This window comes from Clavelina lepadiformis, chromosome 1 (genome assembly GCF_947623445.1).
Source record: "Clavelina lepadiformis chromosome 1, kaClaLepa1.1, whole genome shotgun sequence".
Taxonomy (NCBI): Eukaryota; Metazoa; Chordata; class Ascidiacea; order Aplousobranchia; family Clavelinidae; genus Clavelina; species Clavelina lepadiformis.
Genome location: NC_135240.1, coordinates 12,007,311 through 12,032,087, shown reverse-complemented (window position 1 = coordinate 12,032,087; position 24,777 = coordinate 12,007,311). Strand labels below are relative to the sequence as shown.

Sequence of the window (24,777 nt, the reverse complement as noted above, 5' to 3'; positions counted from 1 at the left end):
CCACTTAAAGCTGTTTTTTTTATAACAATGAATCTCATCTGTACCAGTCGTATCACAATAGCTCTCTCCTTTGTAATTATCTCAATGAAATTGGAGAGTTCTACAACCCTTGAGACGAAAGAAAATGGCGTCATTTTGTAAACATACCCGGACGCGACCACTTTGACGAACGTCAGCAGGTAACGCACAAATGAAGATTTTCGTCCTTGCATAACAACTAAGTGGACTATGCACACTTTAAAACGTTTAGAATTTTATAGACACCTGATGATTACCATCCATCTCAATTTATTCTAGAGCTGGGTTAAGTTTAATTCAAGCTGATATGCAAATCATTTCCAGCAAAATTTTGTCATTGTAAATCATGATTTAGTAAATTAATTCAACATTACGGTTCGTATCACAAATTTTTCAAATACGATTCACTCATTTTACGATAATACATCAAATTCTTCGTTTGCATCTCTGGGTCTTTAGCTTCTTCGTCCCATTGACGAACTCGAATTATGTCATTGAAACTGGAGCTACTTTTAAACAAATCCGCTTCATCTTTTACCATAGCCCCACCTTGTAATTTTAGAGTATAACGGCTGTGTGACGACAACTCTGCAAACATTAACATGCAAAGAAATTGTGATTTAATTTCTCAAACTATCTAGTTTACTTTTGTTTATACAGAAAGCAAAGCATTTTAAAGGAACACCCTAATTGACAGCCTATAACCAAATGTAGTTGTGCTCAGGGCGTAGCCAGGGGGAAGGGATGTGCTTCACGACCACCCCTCCAATTTTTGACAAAGGAAAGGTTTTTTGAAAGAGTCTGGTTTAATAGTAATTTGTATTTTTTACACTGAAGCTAACAGTAAATCTTTAAAAAGATACTTAAAATCGGAAATTGTTACGTTATAATTTTTCTGTACAGTATTACCTTACAACTCCTTCCAATTCAGGCCTTCAAGTTGGAGTGCAGAAGACCACTTAGCTTAAAATATTATTTTTAACCGTGGAATATGTTGACATCGTAGCGCCTTCTTCTCAAGCTGTTAGCGAAACTAATACTGCACAACATGTACGATTTTCATTTGTCAACCATCACAATTTTTTAGTGCTTTTTTAGTCGTCTTGTCTTATTTTACGTCATTATGAAACGTGAGTTACGTATTGTAATTGGTGTAAATTTCGGTTAAACCAATTTTAGTATTACTCATTATTTTTAACGCAGTTATACTTTGATAAACGTTTTAAAGGAAATGCCACAATTGAACAACGATGACTGCGTGTGGTCGCAACGACTTTTGTTGAATTTGTCGTTACCGTGCTGGCAATCTATGTCATAACAAACCAATATATAGCGTCAATATTTGCATAAATTACATCGTATTGTCAATTTTTTAATGTTAAGAACAGTCATTGTGTTTTTAAAAAATATTTCGTAAAGTTTCCTTGTTAAAAAATTGAGCTCTTAACGCAGCGATAGTTCGCGCAATCTCCCACGTAACTCAGTAATGACGTCATCAATGAGACCAAAAAATCTCGTCTCCTCTAAATATAACTTATATTCTGGCTACGCCCCTGGTTGTGCTTACTGTTATAATAATCTTTGTCCTGGTAGACCAAAAATCGTTTTGCACTGACATGTCCGGCTACTAATTCAGTAACTCCCAATGGAAAACCATGATTGGCCAGGAATTCTTTGCCAACCTATAAAAGTTTCTGCCTCAGAGAGATGTTTTGCCGTTTCGAGATACAATGTTCTCTAAATCTCTCAACCCTATGCCACACGATGGGTGTATAACGTATGTGTTTTACTTTTTCGAAGGGTTCGTACGTTTGGTAAATGCAAGTATAAAACTTGGGTTTAATATCTCTGTGACTGCAAGCGCCACGCTTTAGACGTTTTCCTTTAAGTCCTCGTTTTCCTCCAAAATTTACATCCCTTTGTTGATTACTTTTCTTTATATACACCCTTGCGTTTTCAACTTCGTTCAGTACGTCAATTTACATTACCATTATCAAGTTGCAAAAAAAGTTTTATCAAGTTCTTCATTTGTTGGCCAATATCTTTCTGTTATTAAGAAATAGTTGTGATACCCGACAAGAAAACGCATCTTCACTGAAAATCAGATGAATCAGAGTTGTGATACCAACCCCTCCCCCCCAAATTAAATATAGAAAAATGCAAAGATGTGAAAAAATCTAAATCCAAAACAAGCTTATTCTAAAATTTTAAATCAAAGGAGATTTGTCATTAAGTAGCCAACACCGGGCAAAAATTTTTTTCAATAATACGTAAACTGTAGGCCTACTGCAATTATTGCCAAATATGTGTGGCAACAAAAAAAAATTGGTGCAAATTATGACTGGCGGGATAAAAATTGTGGCGTCACGATGGGCATCACGCTGGTAAGTAGATCAAATATGAATAGAACGTTAAGCTTTTGAAAAGCGTGAGCAAGACGAAAAATGGGCCTAGATAAGATTAATTAAATTGTAGATCACAACTAACCTAACTTACAGTCGGTGTATAGTTGCTATGAGCTACTAGAGCAAATTTCCAGGAACACATTATTCACCTTCACCTGTCCCTGTTTGCGCTACTTTTGCGCCACAAATCCCTATTCGTGACCAAGAAAATGACCTAAATCAAAATAAACTAGTTCTAGGAATGCATCACGTAATAATCATAAAGCTTTGAAGACAAAAATACAGTATGCACAATTTTGTGTTTCTGTAACCGCTGGAGCGGATCCTACATGCTGTGGTGGAAATCAATACAAAACAGTCCCGTCCCCGCTTTGCTTTTTCTACACTAGATCCATAGTATATGTACCGTAACTTTGTGACAAAAGTTAGTAACATCACTCAAATAAAAATATCAAGTTACGTCAGGTATAGGGCCAAGTATTCACAGAGGCGCCGGAAGCAACTGCCACCCATGCCGTTTTGCCACGGGAGGTGATAGCCTACAACATAGCCATTTTTTAAATAAATAATACAAATACGTGGCCATAGTAATTTAGCACTACTTACTCATAACTTAAAAACAACTTTCTTTTGCGTATTGCCTTTTAGTATGGATGGTGGCATGATTTACATGCAGCTGATACTGCGTTATAAATCGTTTGCCAATTTGTAAGTTTTTGTCATCACATAACAATACTTTATTTCGTAATTACAAAATAATATTGTTTCGTAATCTTAAAAATCCTAAATTATATTTAGAAAACTGTCCCGCCGCCTCAAACAATTTCCGGCGCCCTTGAGTATCCTATGAATCTAACTTATGTCGTATGATCGTACATCACCATGATTCTTTAATGCCCATCTTTCTTCCGTTGTTTTGTCCATACTCACTAAGTGTCCAATATCATGAAAAAATGCACCTAAAACTACCTAAATATGATAAAGACTTCTGTTACAAGCAAACTTCTGAAAGGAGCACGTGGGAAAATAAAAATATTTAGGAAGTGTCAATTTCACAGTGTAAGTAGCCTATTGTTAAAGATAGTTGGTTAGGCTCCTACCCGGTAGGAGAACGACTACGCAAAAACTTGATTTTAGCTATTTTAGATTTCATTCGAGTTACATTTACAGTAGATCAGAAGGTAGAGTCGGGATAGGTATATTGATTGAGTTTTTATGTACTCGTATACCGTTACGTTATAACGTTCAAGTTATAGTTTAACAAGAAACTGTGATAAATAGTTTCGAAGGTCGAACGCACGATTTTTTTTTTCGGTGAAATTGTGGCAGTCAAATGTTTAAGGCAGCTTACTTCCTCCAATTACATGCAGGTGTAAGATTCGAGGCGATGTCGATACTTACAGGAATACTAGCTCCTTCCTTTTCTGCTAATTCAGCAGCTTGAAGGGCATGCTCCACTTGAGTAACGGCTTCACCTTCATAGCATGTAGATCCGAACCTTAGATGGGTTTCGGTAAAAATAATTCTGCTATTAATATGGCGATTAAAGCTTCAAACTAGCAAAGGCGAATAAAGTTCGATAAACTACGGTATAACTACTATAGCCCTACAAACACCACAACAGTTCGTGTAGCACTAACATGTTTATCAAGCGACACGAACCATTTTTTATCGCAGCAACGCAACAATTAGGCCTACAGTTACGCTACAACTGCATTTTCGCCAATTCACATGCCAACGATGAACGAATTACCAGTAAGTGACTTTTTACCTGGAATTTACGTGCGAATGTTAAAGAAAAAAGGTAGCCAACTAAACTAGTTAAATTTGTTCAAAACAGCAGATTAAAAGTTTCGACTTCAGGCTGCTAGTCGCTATCAGTTATCAACAACTCTAGCCCTCATTCCGCAATTTCGTTAAAAAGTATTTAAATCGGGGACGATCACTAAAATCTATAACAAAAGATGACAAAAATGCATCTACAATCGAATAACACTCACTTACAAGTTCATTAAGCCGTTATTAAAATTACCACCGAAAATGAAAACTACGAAACCATCGCCAAAGTTTAGTCGTAAAAATGAGACCTTCAGCAGTGCGAGAATATAGATATTTTCAGGTAGTCTACATGAATGGAATCATACCAGTATGATCACGTCTTTATTGTTAACATTTGGTTTGTTGTTAACATTTTATTACAAGTTATTTGTCGTAAATTGGACGCCTCCTTTGGAGATTTCTGCCTTGTTCAGATGGCTATATGAGCAGATAGCCTAATGATGCACTAACCACTAACGAAAAATCTATCTGTGTAGTTAGACCCAATTTAAGCTAAACGAACGTAAAATATAAGAAATCTCGGCGTGGACCCAGCCTTTCACAAAATTTGCATTACCAAATTACTAACACGTCCATTTTACGTATCAAAACAAACTATAACCGACTAAGACCATGTGCTATCAATCTATGATCAACTCAAGTTAAACAGCCGTTATTTTGCACTATAGTGATCAATGTTCATGTAGCCAAGTTAATCTATGTTTATATTTCTTATAAGAATCAAAAACTAGCCAGAAAACTTAAAACTATTATGGCTTACAAATGTAATTACAGTAGCTTACTCCATGTAATTGCAGAAGTTATTCTTTCAGCCTTAAAATGCTTTATAGTAAAACTTACTTTTCATATAGTACAAATATCTCGTCAAGCTGAGCCGATAGAGACTTCATTGCAGAACTACAGTATTTGTAGGTTTTAACCTTGCAGTAACCTAACCTATAGATCTATCAGTTGTGTTGATTGAAGTATCGTTTTTCTTCTTACAGACTTTATAACGCGGTATTCATAATTGCATGTTTGAAGACAACCAGCAATGAATTTTGTTTGTCAACGCAACAAATGCTACACTTCCATGTAAGTTGAAATGTAGAATGACGACCTTTTCCGTTAGCAGAAAGTCTCCTTTCGAGATCGCAAAAGATATTCTTTACCGACCTAAGCGCAACTCGAGATGACAAATATTAGCTAAATACTTAACGTGCAAATGAAGCACCGAAAAAAAAACAGTTTGACAAAAATTACAAAGCATTTTTTATTGATTTTTGATTTCACGGTAACTTAGCTTTTATCTTTACTTACCCAGTTGTGTATCAAACACCATGAGTAACAAAATGGCGGTATTATGCGTTTGACACTACAACCAGCAGTTAAGAGGCTGTAATTTGGTAAAGCTACAAAACGGAACAAACTTCTTCTACGTGCTCACGTACCGCGCCGTGTGAAAATGTGAGCACTGAACAGCTTGCCTGAAAGTGTAGAGCGCCCTATCCATAATGTTTTTTAGCGTTTGTTGATTTATTGTGTATGCCTGCTCTATTCACATTACTTATAGGCATATACGCTAGCGCGAGATAGGCAACCGGTACGATACCTGTCTTACTGTCTAGAGTCTAGACCTATTTATGACAGTGTATAGGTAATCGGTAACCATTAAAACTTTATGATAACTATAACTATCCGTTAAAAACCATGGACACAGAGACAATGTTTGTCATTGTGTTGGCTAGGCTGAGCGTCACTTATTGAACATAAGTTTAGCTTTTTTGTATATTCAGGAGTAGTTTTGAATAATGGTTAACTGTTTTCTTAATTACAGGTTTAGCTGTAGCTGACATCTGACAAAGATTCCTGTTTGAGTAACGTTAATTTTATATTCCAAAAACTTGACCATTTTCCAAATAATGTCAAATTCAAAAAAGGATGCGGTAAGTCTATGTCAAATAAAGTCACATAATCTGTAATTTTGCTTTTGCTGTTTATATGTTGTGAAGTATGAAGTAAAGACCAACAATTTTATATAAAAGCTGACAAAAATACGTCTACAAATGAATAACACTCACTAACAACCTCGTTAAGCCGTTATTAAAACCATCATCGAAAATAAAAACTACAAAGCAATCGCTAAAGTTTAGTCGTAAAAATGAGACCTTCAGCAGTGCGAGAATATAGATATTTTCAGGTAGTCTACATAAATGGAATCATACCAGTATAATCACGTCTTTCTTGTTAACATTTGCTTGAGAGAAACTGATTTTACTACAAATCTACAAGTTGTTTGTAGTAAATTGGACGCCTCCTTTGTGGATTACTGCCTTGTCCTGGCATAACGAGGCTATATAAGAAGATACCTAATGATGCACTAACGAAAAATACATCTATGTAGTTAGACCCAATTTTAGCTAAAATATAATACAGTAGAATTCGCCTAATTCGTCACTTCAAGGGGATTAGAAAAAAACGACGAATTACGCGAACTGACGAATTATGAACTCAGGTCAAAACTACAGTATAATGTACTACTGTCCGATAATGACCCTTTTTTTGTTTGGGATCGCACGCGTATCGATCTAACTAATGATACTGCATGAATTAATCCATGCGGCAGTAACTAACAAAGCTGTGAATAACACTTGAATGCACGAATCGAATCTGCGAATAACGAATTAGCCGAACAAAAGTTTCGTGGGGGTGGGGGATGGGATATAAAGAGGTGACGCATTAAGCGAATTGATGAATTAGACGATGACGAGTTAAACGAACTGGAATGTACACAAAAGCTGGAAATTCTGTCGGGACCGACAAAAATGTGACGAATTAGACGAATTCTCATATAATAAGAAATCTCACCAATTTACTAACATGTCCATTTTACTATCAAAACGTACTATAATTAATTAATCGACTAAGACCATGTGCTATCAATCTATGATCAACTCAAGTTAAACAGCCGTTATTTGCACTATAGTGATCAATACTAATGTAGCCAAGTTAGTCTTTGTGTTTTTGCTAGTTACCCTTTTCCACTTGGTAATTTTTTTGCGATCCTTTACTGTGTTTTAACAGTGATAGAAAGTTAGTTCAATATTTTATATTTAGACTGCATAAAATTACGTGACGCGACACTTAATCGAAAGACAGTTTATCGAACGACACTTTATCGAACGACAGTTTATCGAACGACACTTAATCGAACGACAGCTGATCAAAACGACAGATGATCGAACCGACAGTTGATCGAACGACACTTTATCGAACCGACAGTTGATCAAACCGACAGTTGATCGAATCGACTGTTGCTTCTCCCGCACACAGTCATAGCAAAACGTGGCGTACAGTTGCATTGTTTGCTGTAGAAAATTGAAATTTGGTGACTTTTCATAAAAAATGTTCAGCTATCTGTCCATGTTTGTTTGATAAAGTTGGATTTTGTAATTTTTGAGATATTGTGATATTTATATAATTTTGCTCTCTCTCCGCATTGAAGTGTATTACTCATTTACGCACCAATAACTTGACTAACTATTCTCTTTCGTTCTCTTCTCGCGGTCAGCTGGTTTTCCGCACAGCGGGGGCTCGGCGTAACAAGAAGAATTTCTAGAAATGTGTCACTTTTAGAAATACCTAGTTTACACTAAATTCACTTTCTTTAGTTTTACAATTTTGATGTATACAGGAAGCCAGATGATGTTTCTACTAACCTGTAAAAATCTGATCAGTCTACGACGTATAGTTTTCTAGTAATTAACGATTGCAAATGTGTGTGCGGGGTCGGCCACACCTAGTTTTTTAGTAAACTTGCGAGCCTGGTTAGGATAGGGTTAAAAGAACCACAATTTAACGTACGTACTTATGGCGTAACAATACCACAATTTTTTCAAACAAAGCTAACACTACAGTTTGAAACTCAATAAGAAACGGCGGGCCGTATTCTTGTGATAACTTATTAATATGTTTCGGGCCGGCCGCCATGCGAAATCGTCAACTTTATGATACAAATATAAAATATAGATATAAAATATAAATCGTCAACTTTATGATACAAATATAAAATATAGATATAAAATATAAATCGTCAACTTTATGATACAAATATAAAATATAGATATAAAATATAAATCGTCAACTTTATGATACAAATATAAAATATAGATATAAAATATAAATCGTCATTTTTATGATATAAATGTAAAATATAGATATAAAATATAAATCGTCAACTTTATGATATATACATCACAATTCATTAATGCACACCATTACAAAGACCGCACATCACAATGGCTTATTGTCTCAATGTTTGAGAAACACGCAAAAATCTTGCTTGAAGCTATTGTCAAAGTTTGTCGTTCGATCAACTGTCGGTTTGATCAACTGTCGGTTCGATAAAGTGTCGTTCGATCAACTTTCGGTTCGATTAACTGTCGTTCGATAAAGTGTCGTTCGATCATCTGTCGGTTCGATTAACTGTCGTTCGATAAAGTGTCGTTTGATAAAGTGTCTTTCGATAAAGTGTCATAGTACCTAAAATTAAGAGGGGCAATTCCAAAAACAAGTTGAACTTAAATCAAGTTATTAGCAAGTGTACCGAATAAAAGTTATCAATATTATTTTGTGGTTTAGCAATTATCACCGAACTTGCTGAAAAAAACAAATTAGGCATCGAATATGATGTGCTCGGTGGCAATTATGACGTTATATGAGAAAAATTCTGTTTTTAAACATTTTGTGTGAGCCACAAGAACTAGATATGAATAAAAGCATGCACAAATGCTTAATGCAAATGCACAAATACAACATACATTTGATGTATTTATATCATTTGTAAAAATGGATGTTGTTGTAAAATTAGATGTTGCTACAGTGAGCTCAGTCTTGATTGTTGGTGCTAGTCTAGTCAGGCATTGGCTTTTAACATAATTGTATTGTTTTTTGCCATTGACTGTGGACAGCGTAAAGTACGGTGCTAACTTTGTTGTAAACTGGTGCATTAACTTAAAATTTTATTCATTATAAATCAACAACATTAGGTCTTTTCGTGTTTGAGCCAGTGAAACGTGATATCATAACCTATTGAACAACCGTAAAAGTAAGGATGGTTTGCTTTTTTAATCCTATTGTTATTTGACCAAAAACTAAGTTTGAGATTTGAAATTGAACCTTTAATGTAGTTAAACATTTTTTGAAAGTTAATGTTTGATAAATCACGTTTTCCACAATTGTGTGTTCCACAATTATTCGATTTTCCTTGAATGTATATCTTTGAAATTTTGGGTCACATGTGACAAATCTTCATCAATTAAATTTTTTGCATTTACCATTGAAACTCACCATGGATCAAAGTTGTACAAAGTTTGAAAACAAATATATTATCAAGCCATCAGTGCTTGCAGTTATGTTAAAAAATGTTTATTAATACTTTAATGCTTTTGAAAATGTCATAATTTTTGTGGATCATCACATCAGCATATAAAAATACTGTGTTACAGGAAAAGACATAACCTGTTCCTTTCTGGGAACTGAAATGGTTAATTTCATAATATAATACTGTTTTACTCTTTTGTTTTAGGACTATGTTCCAGAAAAAATTCGCAAACTTGAACGTCGATTGAGTGAAAGTGCTTATGATTTGGAATCTTGGAACAATCTTATACGGGAAGCACAGGTGAATAACATAATATGGTATTAGTGTGCTTTTTATATATTATATTTCAATCATTAGTGTAAAAAGTTTTTATGGGTAGTTGGTGATGATAGTAGCTAACCATGCACTGGACACAAACAACTATCTTGCTTTTATACAGAAAAAATTCCCTTATGGTTCTGCTACAATAACTCCATTTTACTTTGCATTGCTTACACACTGCATTACTACGCCCTCTTTTGTGAATTTTGTTGGAAAATGCTCCCACACATATGACGTTTTCTGCTTTTGAACTTGTTTGATTATCAGCTTATAAATAAATCAGTTATGATTTTATTAGAAGAACATCTTTTGGCACCTGCCTTAGGTTCTTTCATTATTTTTGTATACAACTTGTCTCGCTGAACAGTGTTGTCAAAACTTCACCCAATGAATTTTTTTTATTTCTTGTGTGACAATAATACAAAACATTATTTCGTTGTGCAGTCTTTGCTACTTCTTAACACTATTAATCGATTGTAAGTCAAACAAAGTTATGTGTGACAGTGTTGCAATTGAATAGTTGCGACACGACAGTTAAACACTTCACCTTGCTTGTAGGTAACTTTTGTTACAAGAATACGGTTTAGGTTACAGTGCAATATCATCTCACATGATGTTTATGACTGACCTTTAGTGGATTTAGTTTTAATTTTTTGAGTACTCAAGAAACATTAAGTTATTTAGTTCAATGCATTTCATTTTATTACATATTTTAGTCAATATAAACTATTTCCTTTACTGCAATGTATATATCCTAGTGGATATGTTGTTATTCAGTTATAAATTTTAGATTGTGATAGGTGATATTCAAAGAAAGGTCAAAGAGTAAATCATTTTGACTGGGGTAGAAAGGTAAAGCTTATGGACATTACATGTGGGCTTGCCAAATGATACAGCAAAAAATGATAAGCTAATACAACTTTTTAGAAAACTAAAACTGCTACTTCTATAATGTGAATTACCGTTATGAATAAGCTAGTTTATTTAAACTTGCTTAATGGTTTCGGTAAGTTTAGATTTAGCTAAGTTAAACGATAAACTTTACATATGTTTTGGTATTTGAAACTCTGTTTGACTACTGTATACTGTACTACAGTGAGTAGGCCTATAATACAGTATACAGTACTGTTATACATTACTGTATTAGAAATGTTTAGAATTGAATAAAGCTAAACAACAAGTAAAAGAAAAATGCACATCACGAAATGGGAAAATGTTTGTTAACTAGAGTAATAAGTTATTTCTTCACATGCATTGCTGATTGCTAATGTTTCTTGTTGGTGTGAGTGGTATTTGCCTCTTTGCCAATGTTGTTCCTGTCTACCCATATGAACTGAATGGACAGGAACAGCTTTGGCAAAGTGTGTGTTCTGGTTAAAGACAATTCTCCTAATCAGTTATCTGTTGTTTGCGGATGATCTGGCTCTTCTGGCTTCTTTGAAACATGATCTTAACAAGAACTTAATCAATTTGGAACTGCCTAATATGACCTACTATTGGGAGACTATTTAGTATGGTCATATAAAATTCTCGGTTTACTACAACCAGTCTTTGAATATTATGACCACTTTTCCAATATCTTTCAAGTTTTTCTCTCAATTTTTTTGCGTCGACAGTGACAGTGGGTATTTTCAATTCACCTACTGACATTGACTTTACTGTTGTTGTTTATTGTTAATGAAATCAATGATGAAATCTATGTTTTTGTTATCTTATGCCTTATGTATCGATCCTGGTTTGGTTCAACAGTACTGTAGCAGCTTTGTCCATTGTGAGCAGCCGGATGTTATGACTGCAATGATATGGGCAAAAGGTGGTCATAATAAGCGGAGTGTACTGCATTTGCAATGATTATGGGACAAAATAACAAAAAAAAACAGGTACTTTCCCTCTCAATAATCCCTACTCAGTGCTCACTAAAAGTGTACATAGAAATAATGTAAGCACGTGGAGAAGTTCAAGTTGCAGGTCGAAAAAATGAAATTTTTCAGGAGCATGTTGGAACATTCCGAAATACTGAAAACATTTAAATCTTGAGCCTTTCCTTTTTCCAAATTAAGAGATCCGAGCAAGAACGGTTTGACCACTTCATTTGAATACCTCAGGAGAGACTTGCAAAACAAGTCATACTTGCCGCACCAATCAATAAAAAACCAATGGGTTGACCAAGAACCATATGGTACAATCACATTAATTACTGACCTCACTTGGTCACAATTGGATATTCGTTCAGCCAAACTGGCAGATGTGTTAAAAAACCTTGAATTGTTTAAGTTGCTCACAGAGCTGCTGCCGTACATCCGATATTCGACTGGTAATTTAGAATCTTTTGTATTAGTTGCAGTTTGTCACATTCATTGCTCAGGTTTTGTTTTAAAGAACTAGTGCTTCTTGAGTGAAGTTGGATGCATTTTTTGTAATCAAGTCTTCAACCAGCAATTTAGCCAAAACTGTTTCTGTATATACATTTTACAACTCCATTTTACATTGTAGGAGAGTATTTAAAAATGTGCAACTGGTGGCCCATAATCCACTCCGTCAAGACAACCAGTATAGCGGTCAGATGGCAAAGTTTGGCAGGCGCACAGAAATTTTTTTGTTCTAATGGCATTGCACAGCAGCAGACTAAAGCCACTTTCCCATTCTTTGACTCAGAAATTGTGGCTTTTTGTCCTTTTCTTGCGTGCTTCAAAGAAAAAAGAAGACACTGTGTTTTTTGACAAAGGAAGGTCAAAAAAGTCAAAATACTGCACTTAGTCATCATTAGATCGGATACTTTTAATTTTGACTGGCCCTTATTGTAGTTCCAATGTTTGGAAGTGGCCCACTAATGCAAAATGTTGCACACCGTTGATTTGGTCACTGTTATGTTATTCCGTAAGTAGTGCTAACAATTAAATCAAATTTTTTTCAACTAGGTTTAATCGAAATAATTTTTTTATGAATGTATACGCGGTGAGAACAATGTTTACTAATGTTGCCTTGTTGGACACGCGATTTGTAATGACAGTTAACTTCACCACGAGTAAAATAGAATTAAATAGAAATAAATTTGAGAAATAAATAAAACTAGCTTAAAACATTGATTTGGTTAAGGGACTAGTATATCATGCGATAAATTTGAAATTAATTTATATAACAAAACGTATACTGAAATTTTTCACTTTAAAATGTTTGCACATGATTCTAATGCAGATAATCGTAATTGCAACTGGTTTACCATAAATATTTAAATTAAAACTGAAGTGAGGGATGCTTTGCAGTCCCACTGTAAGCAACTTCCTAGCTCCAAATAACACAAGTTAAAACTACGTACCGATAATAATTAACAATTTTGCATTTTAGAAAACTGAAACTTTAATTATGTCCATTGTCCAACTGTAGTTAAAGCTCAGCACAAACAACAGTCGTTTTATCTAATTGAATTTTTTGCACTGGTTAAAACTTGTATTGGTTGATTATATCTGTCTGGTTCAGTGGGTCAGTCTTTATGTAACATTATGACATGCACCATTTACGTTTCTTTAATGACAAAAAAGTTGATTATGAAGTAAACCATGATATTTATGATGAAATCATTCCCATAAAGGTGGTTTATCAAATTCTAAAAAAACAACGCCAATCTTAGTGTGAATTGTTTTTGTGTTATTACTTCCACGCATTGTATCTGTTTCAAAGTTAAAAGCAGAGAGTTTGTCACATGTTTAACTTGCACCTCCATTTTTTTAACCTGATTTTTGTGGATGAAAATAATGAGTAATGATGGTAATGAGTATCAACAGTATGATTTGGAAAATACTTTAAGGTAATAATTTGTTTTTACTTGGATGTTTATAAAATTTCAGACTCAAAACATCAATAAAGCAAGACGGTGGTATGAAAAACTGGTATCTCAATTTCCAACGACTGGCAGATATTGGAAGATATATATAGAACATGAGGTTTGAAACACTATATGATATTTTATGAACTTTTAGACTGCTTTTGTATATGATATGTTGCCATTGTGTTACACTTCGTTTTATTTCATGCTGCGCTGAAAACACATTGTTCAAATTTGTATTATTTGCAGTATTTTTATATGCAGTTTATATAAAGCAAATGTAAGTGAAACTGGGATGTTGTATGTGATGACAGGAAAATAGAGACAGGTGCATTCATACCGGTGATTGATTATATACATATATGCTTTCACTTAATTTAATTTACCAGAGCTATGGTATCGATTCATGTTTGTTCCATTAATTAAGAGGGAGGAATTAATTATGGATTTGGAAAATGCTATGTTTAATTAGAAATGTGTTATGAAATGCAGATGGCATAACAAAGTTATTTATGAAATAGAAACAGTCAATATTTGAAGTCATTTTACACATACTCAAAGCAACACCTTGTATTATACTAGATAAAAAAAACATTTCATGCACAGTGTTGATATAGGGCAAATGATAAAATATGTATAGATTACAAATTGCATATTAAACTCAATATGCATGCGTCAGAGCAAAAAGTATGCAGGTTTATAAACTTAAATGTTGAGCATCTTGACATGAACAAACCTACAAAGTATTTGTATAAGTATCAAATACAAACATATCATTAACAATGTTTTATTCTAAATGGGTTGTAACTTGAAGTAACTGCCTAATATCTGCAAAAAAATCAAAATTTCAGAAAATTTATACAGTCACTGTTTTGCATTAACCTGACATACACACACATGCACGCACTTGATGTATTTACTGTTTATGATGGAATGTACTCAGTATGCTGAAAGCCGACAAGGATATGTCTTTTAGGAAGAGTGCCTGTGCAATGAGGCTTCTATCTAATTTGCTATTTGTTGGTTTCCTCCAAGTGTAGTACATGCAGTGAAGTGAATTAAAAAATTTGGAGTTAAGATACATCATATTCAAATCACTGTTGTGTTCAATTGGCTCGGAAGCTGAGTGCTTAGAGCGCTAGGCTTGTAGTATGTTATCCTGTGTTCGATAGCCGGTGGCACTACTGTTGTAATGATTTTGAGCCAGGCATTTGCGGCGTTTTCTCTTGTTCAGTTGTATTGGTGAGCAGTTCCAAATTTGGGCAGTATGATATAAAAAATCAAATTCCAAGTAAAAAATGTGTGTGTCTATCAGAATTCACCCAAAGGCTAGCTCGGTAGCCAGTGCTCGAGCGATGAGGAATCATCGCCAAGTCTAAGCCATGCAAAGACTTTCCTCAGTCCGAGATAAAGATGAGATTTTCATATTATACCGAATTTTCTCTTGATTGTTAGTTTCACTGAAACATAAAAAATATATATAAATATTACATAAACCTATACGATATATTACTGTTTATTTTAAACAACTATATCACAAACGGCAGACAGTATGAAATTGATGAAAGTTTTGTCTATAAAGTGTGGCCAAAAAAAGTGCCAGATAAAATTTCGGTTTAATGTAAGTCATGAAAATGACTAGAGAAAAACCTATAAGCCACGGCTTACAATGGGATAAATTCAGTATCCATCCTTTTTTGCACTGCAGTTAAGCATCAGGTATCATCAAAGTACTTTAAAGTTCCGTTATTGACATCTCAGAAACTGTACAAAATTTAAGCTTATTTGTAACTGTATCAATTTTTGATATATAATTAATGTATGCAGTAAATATTATTTGGTTATCAATACATATTGAATTTTTACTTACATATATATATATATATATGTGTGTGTGTTTGGTGGTAGTGTAACTAAAGATACAATTTTTACCACTTAATGCTTCCACAGTGAAAAATTTCAGTGCGCATGTATGTCCTAAGATCACATCTATCACTAAACATGCAATCTGTTGGTGTGGTTTCACCAGCAAAGCCTGTTCCTAGTTACTATATTTTTTGTTGTATTTCGGTATGATGTGTTCCGTTAGTATAACATATTTGGTTTAGTTTGCCAAAACTATTTGACTGATTTCAACAGTGGTAAGAAATTTTTACTGTGTCCTGAAAATAATGATCATATATGCAGATGCACCATACTTTGCTATCATTTCTTCCATATGTGGTTTTTAACTGATATCAGTAAACAATTTGCAGAATTCGCATTTATGTAGCTATAAATTGGAGAGATAATTCTTTTCTGTGTTCTCACTAGACTTACTTAAAACTCTGGTTTAAAGTGATTTTTGTCAAAAATATAATTTGGTATTGTCAAATCATATGGAATAAAAACTTGTTGCATTAATATCGTCTATTTTGAATACTTTATTATGAAACTGCATGCAGTTTAGAAAGGCAGTATCTGAATAGCAAACATGTATTTGAACAGAAATATTGAAACTTTCTATCTAGACCAGTGGTTCTCAACCGGTGGTCCGCGGACCCCTGGGGGTCCGCGAAACGTTTTCAGTTGGTCCGTGAGAACTTCGAAATTTGCAACATAAAGTACGAGTTTTTAAAAATTTTTTGCGGTTTATCATTGCGTTTTGAAATAGGCTTGAACATTTGCTTAATTGCCTATTGTGATGGGACAATACAAAAGCTTATTGAGATTTATCACCCGCAGGGAAGGCCTATTGTGATGCACTAGATTGCGGATTATACGAGAAGACAGCTGGATACAGTGATTTTAAGTAAAAATATCCGCATAGTTTGATGTTATTTTGAATGAATAGCGCAGTTGTGCACCAAGACTATTAAGTAAAACTAAGCAAAGAAACATTTAAGTGCAGTCTCAGAACCCTTAGTTTGCTTAAACTTCAGGGGTCCGCCACTGCTTTGACAGCAGCAAAAGGGGTCCGCCAAGATCAGAAGGTTGAGAACCACTGATCTAGACATTTCACCCACCACAGCGCATTTCTTCATTATTAATTGATGGTGAATTTTTCATCTACTACCAAGAATTATTGTTAATATTAACAGCATAATTTACTTAACAAATTCTGCAGCTTATCGCATCCACTTTATGTGGGAACAGAGTTTTTGTATAGGAAATACCCTAGTTAATAAATCCAAACTCCGTTTACAAAATCCCTTTGCAATCCTCAATAGCAAAAAAAATTAATATGTTAAAGACATTGCTTTTTATGGGCAAGAAGTTTTTTTTTTGTCGCCTAGATTAAAAAATTTTCAGTCTTGGACAAACAATTTTAATTTCTGAGCTTAAACATCATTATTAGAAACTGTGTTATTTTTGTTGAATTCAAGCATGTGGCTCACCTTTGCCTATATGTTCACGCTAGACCTTGGTGGAATGTAACTATCAGTAGGTAAGGTAATATATAAAAATTAATTTCATTGCTACGCTGTTGTCATTGGTGCAAGTAATCAATAAGAACTGACTTGAGTCAAGTCATTTTTGCAATTTCATAGAATGGCACTCAAGTTAAGTCAGTCTTATAAAAAGTGACTCGAGTCTTACAACTTTGGTATTAACGCTTCTTGCATATGCGGATTTCAATTACTTTACATTATTATTTTGAAAAAACTGTTTTGGAGGTCATGCGTGCTAGTGGCATTGTGTCAACACAGATATAATTGCCCTACAGTAATAGCAGAAGTCCGATATTTGATTCATGTAAAATACCGAACAAAAGGAAATGCTAATTTGAAATATGTCTTAAGGCAGGGGTGTCAAACTCAATCGCACCAGGGGCCAAAACTCAAAACTTATTTAGCGCCGCGGGCCGTAAAGATAAAACTTGATTGAACGTTTCGTGACACGAGTACATGAATTGAAACAGGCAGCGAAACAACACCAAATTTTTCATGTTTTTGACGATTTTTGACTGGGCTATTTTTGATTATTTTTCTCTTACGTCATTATGTTTCGTTCATCTCCTTGCAAAAGCATTAAAGAATTAACAAACAATAAAGAAAAAAAGCAGCCCAGATTCAAAGCGTTAGAATAAATCTATTTATTCTATCGTATGTTGGGGCAACTGCAGTGCTGCTGTATTGTGCGATTTGTTATAATCTTGTTTCTTGCTTGAAAAAAGTAAGTTATACTGTACAATGATCTCGCGGGCCGGAAATAGTTCAATGTATAAAATAACATTGCAGGCCAAATTTTATTGTAAAGCGGGCCGGATGTGGCCCGCGGGCCAGGAGTTTGACACGTATGTCTTAAGGGGTTGTAGATGTTCACACACACCCTGTGGTTGAAATTGCTGACAATTGTGAGGAATATAAGGAGAATGATCATAGCAAAATAAATAGCATTATTACTAAAAATCAACATACATATATTTCATTTTTAATTTCTATCCTGTTCTAAATTACTTGGAAATTAAGAAATTTTAAGTGTTACTTGTTGGGGTGGCTCATTGGTGTTATTAACCCATGTAATCTTATTTGGTTTCAATATTATTTGCGATTTATAGCTGAAAACCCACTTTCTCAGATTTTCAGTAATACAGATGCAGGCATAAGCTAGAGATGTATTATGTTGGGTTTTTCACCATTGCGTATTTGTTATCGTCATGTGAACCAGATGTTACTTAGCTACCCGGACTATGTCAGGACATGAGTCGTGTTGTCACCTAAAGCTGGCAGGTCATGTATTTTGTGGGGGGCTTTAATTGTCAGGTTTAACTGTTTTTGGGTTAAAGACCGTGGAGCTACCCGAATTTGTGTTAATTTGTTATTTCATCCACAGCAAATTTTATGAGCAGCTTAGATTTATATCATAAATACAAGTATTAAAACCGATTTTTAATTAAATATAACTGTGTTTGAGAAAGTAAGGAAATGTGAAGGAACATCTTCATTTATGTTACACACTTTTTCTAATATGTTTTCCCAAAGCAAGCAAAGTTACTCTTCATAGTTTTATGCATCACTATCAGTGCAGCCTGAGTTGTGGACAATATTTGCTGCATCCAAGAATGGTTCAATACAGTGTATGCAGTTTCAACATGTTATTTGATTAATTTATTCTTTATTAATCGTGACTATTATATTGTCACTGAGACTAAAAATTGCTTGTGGTTTCAGATAACTGTTGTTGAACGTATTTTTATGTTATTCAGTGTTTTTTGAACCACTTTGTGGCAAAATACAAATAGGACCACACAAATTTGTTGACTTGTATGGGTTTACAAGACTTTACCACCTATTGCAGTAGATACACTTCTAACACCAAGTTAGACTGAACTCAAACAATTAGAATAATATTTCCATCATGTATGCATAATTGTTACTTATGAGGGCAATGTGGGAACAGGTTTTACATCACTTTTATACGTTTATGTTTAATAAAAAAAAGAATTGAATTTGAATTATTGTCACGATTTGTGTTAAATAGTCCAAGTTGGGTTGCAGATTAGCAAGCATTTCTGCATGACTACCTGAAGTTCAATCATAAAAAGGGTTAGGCTTCTTTAGAAAGTTAAAATATATTTGGTAGCTTAGTATTGTAATTGAATACTTCACTTTGGTAAAGTGTCTTAATTCATATTTTGTGGTAAGTTATGTTTTATACCTTTCTTATAGTCATCATTTTACATGTAATTGAATATCAATAGTTATGCTTAAAAATGCTTCCATTATAGATGAAATCAAGGAATTATGAAAAAGTGGAAAAACTCTTTCAAAGATGTCTTATGAGAGTTTTGAATATTGATTTATGGAAATGTTATTTAACATACGTAAGGGAAACAAAAAGTGGACTTTCTTCATACAGGTAAAATTGAATTGATACTATTCCTGTTTTAGAATGAATATGATAAACATGCATCATCCTTTGGATCATTTTGTTCACGCAGTTTTGCATTTCAGGGAAAAAATGGCACAGGCATATGATTTTGCTTTGGAGAAAATTGGAATGGATATTATGTCTTATCAGATATGGGCCGACTATGTTACCTTCCTGAAGTCCGTGTATGTCATCGAAGTATTTCCCATATGAACCCACTATCCATGCTACGTGTAATCATTTCAAGTCTGTTTTTAACGTACTTAAACTTTTATCCAATATAGTGAAGCTGTAGGATCATATGCTGAAAATCAGAGAATTACTGCTGTGAGAAGAGTTTACCAGAGAGGTTGTGTAAATCCAATGATAAACATTGAACAATTATGGCGGGAGTACACACAATATGAGCAGGTAAATAGGAATAACCTGTATTGAAATTTTATTAATAGAGCCCTAGTTAATGTACATTGTTCGCTGATGCTGTAAAATTAAGAGTAAAAAAGTTACTTGCATGAACGATTATTTTAATCATTCATAATGTTTATTTCGTGTTTACTATCCAATTTTTTGCAAAAGTTATTTCGTAATGAACCTACTTATCCAGGGAATTAATGCAATTATTGCCAAAAAAATGGTTGATGATAGAACAAAGGAATATTTGAATGCGAGACGAGTATCCAAAGAACTGGAAACTATGACAAGAAGTTTACAACGACATAACCCTGCGTGTCCACCAAGTGGTAGTGCAGAAGAGCAAAAACAGGTAGCAGAAGGGTCTCCAAACTTTGTGGATTGTAGGCCACAAAACGGAAATAATTGACGGCGTGCAGAACTCTAACAAAGAGACGTTAAAGTCTGATAAAACGAATACCATTTATCGTAGACGTTTGAACTGTCGCATTGTAGGACCGAGAGCGCTACAAATCACTAAACATTGAAGATTGTTTAACTGCTTCGTTGCTACACCTGCCACAATCGAAACCATACCTTCGTTTAAATTCGCATCACGGAGTGCATTAGTCATACTTACTAGATTCGGCTAGGAAGCCGAGCGGTTAGACCGTTGGCTCGCAACAATGCAGCTCATGTTCGATACCCACTGGCGTGTTTGTAATTCCTTTGAGGGGCAAGGCATTAACGACGCTTGCATCTGTTGGTGGACTTGGTGAATAGTTCCAAATTCCGAAAATGCAATACAAGGAATGAATGAAATTAATAATGTCCTTGCGCAAAGGCTAACTTGGTAACCACGGCTGAGCGATGAGGAATTATGGCCGGGTTTTATTCATGCAAAGACATTTAAATCAAAAAATTTAAAACAGCAGCTGTGCTAAAGTTCACTATTTAAACATGTCGATAACAAATACCTAAAACAATAAGATAAAACTGCAAAGTTCGCTGCTACCAGTTGCACACGAGTTCAGGTTAAAAAGATTGGAAGTCCTTCAATTCAAATTGCGTCTTAACTGGGATATTACTGCAATCAAATTGCTGGTGTGGCAAGACCAGTTGTGACGTAACAAACGAGATTGTGACATCAATATACTGTAAATAAAATTTGTAATGAAAATAACCGCGCGCTTTGGTCATTAAACCTGACGAAAGTTGTTGTTTCACTGGCCGTATTGCAGTGCTTCTTAACCCCTGGGTCGCGACCCAAAAGTGGGTCGCCGTCGCCAATTAAACTAGTCCACAAAGCCGTTTGATAACTGAGTACCTTACTCTTGCATATTGACTGTTTGTTGACGTCATAATGCATCGTTGCGGAAACACAAGTGAAGAAGCATGGTGATGATTATTTGCTGTGAGACTTTAGATTAGCTACGTTCGAGTCAAGGCTAAATATTCGTAAATACCCAATTTTTGGGTAAAAAAATTGGGTCGCCTCAGCATCGCTATTAATTTATGTTTAATATTTGGGTCGCCGCAAAGAAAGGTTGAGAAGCACTGCCGTAATGTAACGTAAACCCAACATGGCATTGCAAAAATCTAGCCCACAGGCCGCAGTTCAGAGACTATGGAAGTAAAGCATAGTGTAACGATATACATACAGGTTTACATCTCACTTGTTTATTTAAACTTTTTGCAATATGTTAATGCAAGTTACTATGACTAAGGTTACATTGTGGAAGAAATATATTGATTGGGAAAGATCTAACCCAATGCGGTCGGAAGATGCCACATTTGTTTCGAAAAGAGGTAAATTTGCTACAAGATATTTTGGCTGAGGAAGAATTGTGAATCTGCATGGATTTAGTCTTGTATTTGGACAAGATTTTGTTATTGTAAATGTAATAAACTTACAAATGAAGTAGGCTGGTCTTACGTAGATAGAACATTATACAGGGTTAGCAAATAATTGCAACAACTTTTAAACGTCGGCGTGTCACGAATGTGCATCAGAAGACCGTACAGCGTTTTTTAAATTTGCTACTTTTAAAAGTAAATTATGATGAATTTTGACACTAATTTCTAATCCCACAATTACAGTAATGTTTGCCTATGAGCAATGCTTGTTATGTTTGGGACATCATCCAGATGTGTGGTATGAAGCATCTCAGTATTTGTCAAGTACAAGTGCCTCAATGCAGGAGAAAGGGGTTAGAAATGTTAAAAATTATAATTATAGTGACGGTATAACATGCACAGGTGATTAACGTGTTTAGTCGTTTTAGTCTGATATTGAATTGTAATAAAACAACTTGCTATTGACTTTTTAAAGGACACCAACACAAGTAAGATTCTTTCAGACGAAGCTTCTTCGTTGTATGAGCGTGCCATATCCACCTTAATGAAAGAGAACAATTTAATACACTTTGCTTACGCGGATTTCGAAGAAGGCCGCATGAAATATGACAAAGTTCACACCATTTATCAGAGGCTCCTTGAAATTAAAGACATTGACCAGACTCTAGTATGTAAACTTTTATTGTATGACAATTAGCATAGTTTCATATCTTTTTCGTTCATTTCAATTTTTTGAACAACATCCTAACCTAACCAAACCTAACATCTGCCAATTTGTATAGGCATACATACAGTATATGAAGTTTTGTCGCCGTGCCGAAGGCATAAAGGCTGCCCGAGCAATTTTTAAAAAAGCCAGAGAGGATACACGCATTCGTTTTCATGTTTATGTTGGGGCAGCTTTAATGGAATACTATTGCACCAAGGTTTGTGATGTTGCTTTATTGAATTTTAGCTGTGCCATTCATATTGAGTTCGTTAACAGCTTGTGCCTAAAGTTTTTCTTTGAAACTGTAATTTTTGTTTTGCAGGACAAACAAATTGCTTTTAAAATATTTGAACTTGGTTTGAAACGATTTGGACATGAACCCGATTATTTGCTTGCATATATAGATTACATGTCTCATCTAAATGGTAAGATTTGGTGTAAATCGTAGAAAGAAATTTATATAAGATTCATAAGTAATAAGAAAACATAGGTTGTCATACTACAGTATTTTCTCTTGTGCTTTCAGAGGACAATAATACACGTGTACTTTTCGAACGGGTGCTCACATCTGGAAGCTTACCACGTGATAAGTCTGGGTAATTATTCGACTCGGATCCAGTGGAGATCAACTACCCTCATTAAACATTTTCATGTCATTTTGCATAGTTTAATTTTCGTTGCAATGTCACATACATTATGTATACTTTTCTTACGGAAGCCTTTCAATATACTTGTCTTATATTGTCGTTGATTGCCTTGTTGAAAATTGAATTCCTCAAATCGTTTGTCAGTGTTTTCTTGTGATGGTGTTTAGATAAAATTATTTTGGTGATTAACGATGACTTTTATACATATGAAGGACGATCTGGAACAAGTACCTTGAATTTGAATGCAACGTTGGTGACCTTTCTTCTCTTTTGAAAGTTGAAAACAGACGGTTGGAAGCATTTAAAGCTGACTTCGAAGGAAAAACTACTTGCCTGCTTGTCGATAGGTACCTTTAGGAATTGCTTGAATGTTTCTTCAAGATCCTAAATCTGATTTTGTCACATTTATTCCAGGTATCGGTTTTTAGACATGTATCCTTGCTCTGCAGAACATCTGAAAGCTCTTGGATACAGGGTACGGGTACACGTAATAAATAACTATAAGCCTTCCTCCCTTTTGTTAGGGTGTACGTTACAGTACAACAAGCTTGTTGACTCAACTTAAAATCACATAACTGGTTCTGGACAAATAACTGTGATAACAACTGAACCAACTATGGATCACTCAAAGTGAAAATAATTTACAAAATCCCTTGAACAACAAGATTCCGCTGTACTTTTATCGGTGACCTATTTTACTGTAGGACTTCCGAAATTCTGGTAAACAGATGAACTCAATTTCAAATTCGACCACTAGCACAAACGAACCTGGAGCTGCTGGTACTACTGGTGCTGAAGAGCAAGAGAGCAAAAGCAAAAAGAGAGCAGGATTCACGGTTCCAGATCTCTCTCAAATGCTTCCTTTTAAACCTAAACATAGAGCACGTAAGTTTTACATATTCAGTACTACGCCGAAAGGAAAAAGTAACGTCCGTTTTTTAATATAAAACCTAAACACTTTTTAGTCCCGGGTCTTCACCCAGTGCCAGGTGGAGAATTTCCGCTCCCTGCTCCAGCCGTTAGCTTGCTTAAGCTTATGCCTCCACCCCACTCCTTTGTGGGACCGTTTGTTAAAATAGATGATTTAATGGATAAATTTGCTGACTGCACGTTACCGGCAGGTAGGCCGACTACAAAAATTGTAGGCTAATAATTAATATTAAGCGATCTCTTACTATTATCTGAAGCCAAGCTTTTTCGGTTATTGCCAACAATATGTTTACAGAAAAAGACTGGTTAAAACTTGTGAACAGTGGTGGGGAAGGCCATACGTTAAGTAGTAGCGCCACCCACGCCATCAATTCCCGAATTCAGCTTGCTGGAAACAAGAGACCTTCCTCAAGAAATGGCGCTGAGTCTGATGATGAAACAGGAAGTTCATTGCGACTTAGTGCTCCCCCAATAAACGACATTTATCGTGCTCGACAGCAGAAACGTGTCAGATAGTAAATGCAGAACCACTTTTTATGCTTCTTTAAACCTAGTACTGCCGTAATTTTGCATTTCACTTTTCGATTAAGTCAAATGTAAATAAATTTTTACAAACGTTTGCC

The 24,777-nt window shown here is 34.8% G+C and overlaps 2 protein-coding genes across 3 annotated transcripts; one reads left to right on the top strand and one right to left on the bottom strand.

The window, feature by feature from the left end:
• Positions 1-271: 271 nt before the first annotated feature.
• LOC143470359 (2-amino-1-hydroxyethylphosphonate dioxygenase (glycine-forming)-like) lies at positions 272-5,340 on the bottom strand. Of its 2 annotated transcripts, XM_076968429.1 has the most exons (5): positions 5,103-5,330; positions 3,825-3,921; positions 3,300-3,392; positions 1,586-1,700; positions 272-606 (listed from the first exon to the last, which is right to left on the bottom strand). In XM_076968429.1, exons 1-5 carry the CDS (start codon positions 5,150-5,152, stop codon positions 401-403), a joined length of 561 nt encoding a protein of 186 aa, XP_076824544.1. In that variant the 5' UTR covers positions 5,153-5,330; the 3' UTR covers positions 272-400. The 2 variants fall into 2 exon arrangements, with proteins under 2 accessions (XP_076824544.1, XP_076824554.1); XM_076968439.1 differs by lacking the exon at positions 1,586-1,700 and having other exon boundaries at positions 3,305-3,392; positions 5,103-5,340.
• A 736-nt stretch (positions 5,341-6,076) lies between these two features.
• LOC143464169 (cleavage stimulation factor subunit 3-like) lies at positions 6,077-24,773 on the top strand. Its single transcript, XM_076962146.1, has 18 exons — positions 6,077-6,187; positions 9,829-9,924; positions 13,791-13,886; positions 19,479-19,609; positions 19,705-19,806; positions 19,906-20,032; positions 20,226-20,384; positions 21,739-21,820; positions 22,112-22,221; positions 22,344-22,535; positions 22,651-22,794; positions 22,900-23,002; positions 23,104-23,173; positions 23,437-23,571; positions 23,639-23,699; positions 23,929-24,109; positions 24,190-24,345; positions 24,450-24,773. The coding sequence occupies exons 1-18, from the start codon at positions 6,164-6,166 to the stop codon at positions 24,668-24,670; spliced, it is 2,190 nt and encodes a 729-aa protein (XP_076818261.1). The 5' UTR covers positions 6,077-6,163; the 3' UTR covers positions 24,671-24,773.
• Positions 24,774-24,777: the final 4 nt, after the last annotated feature.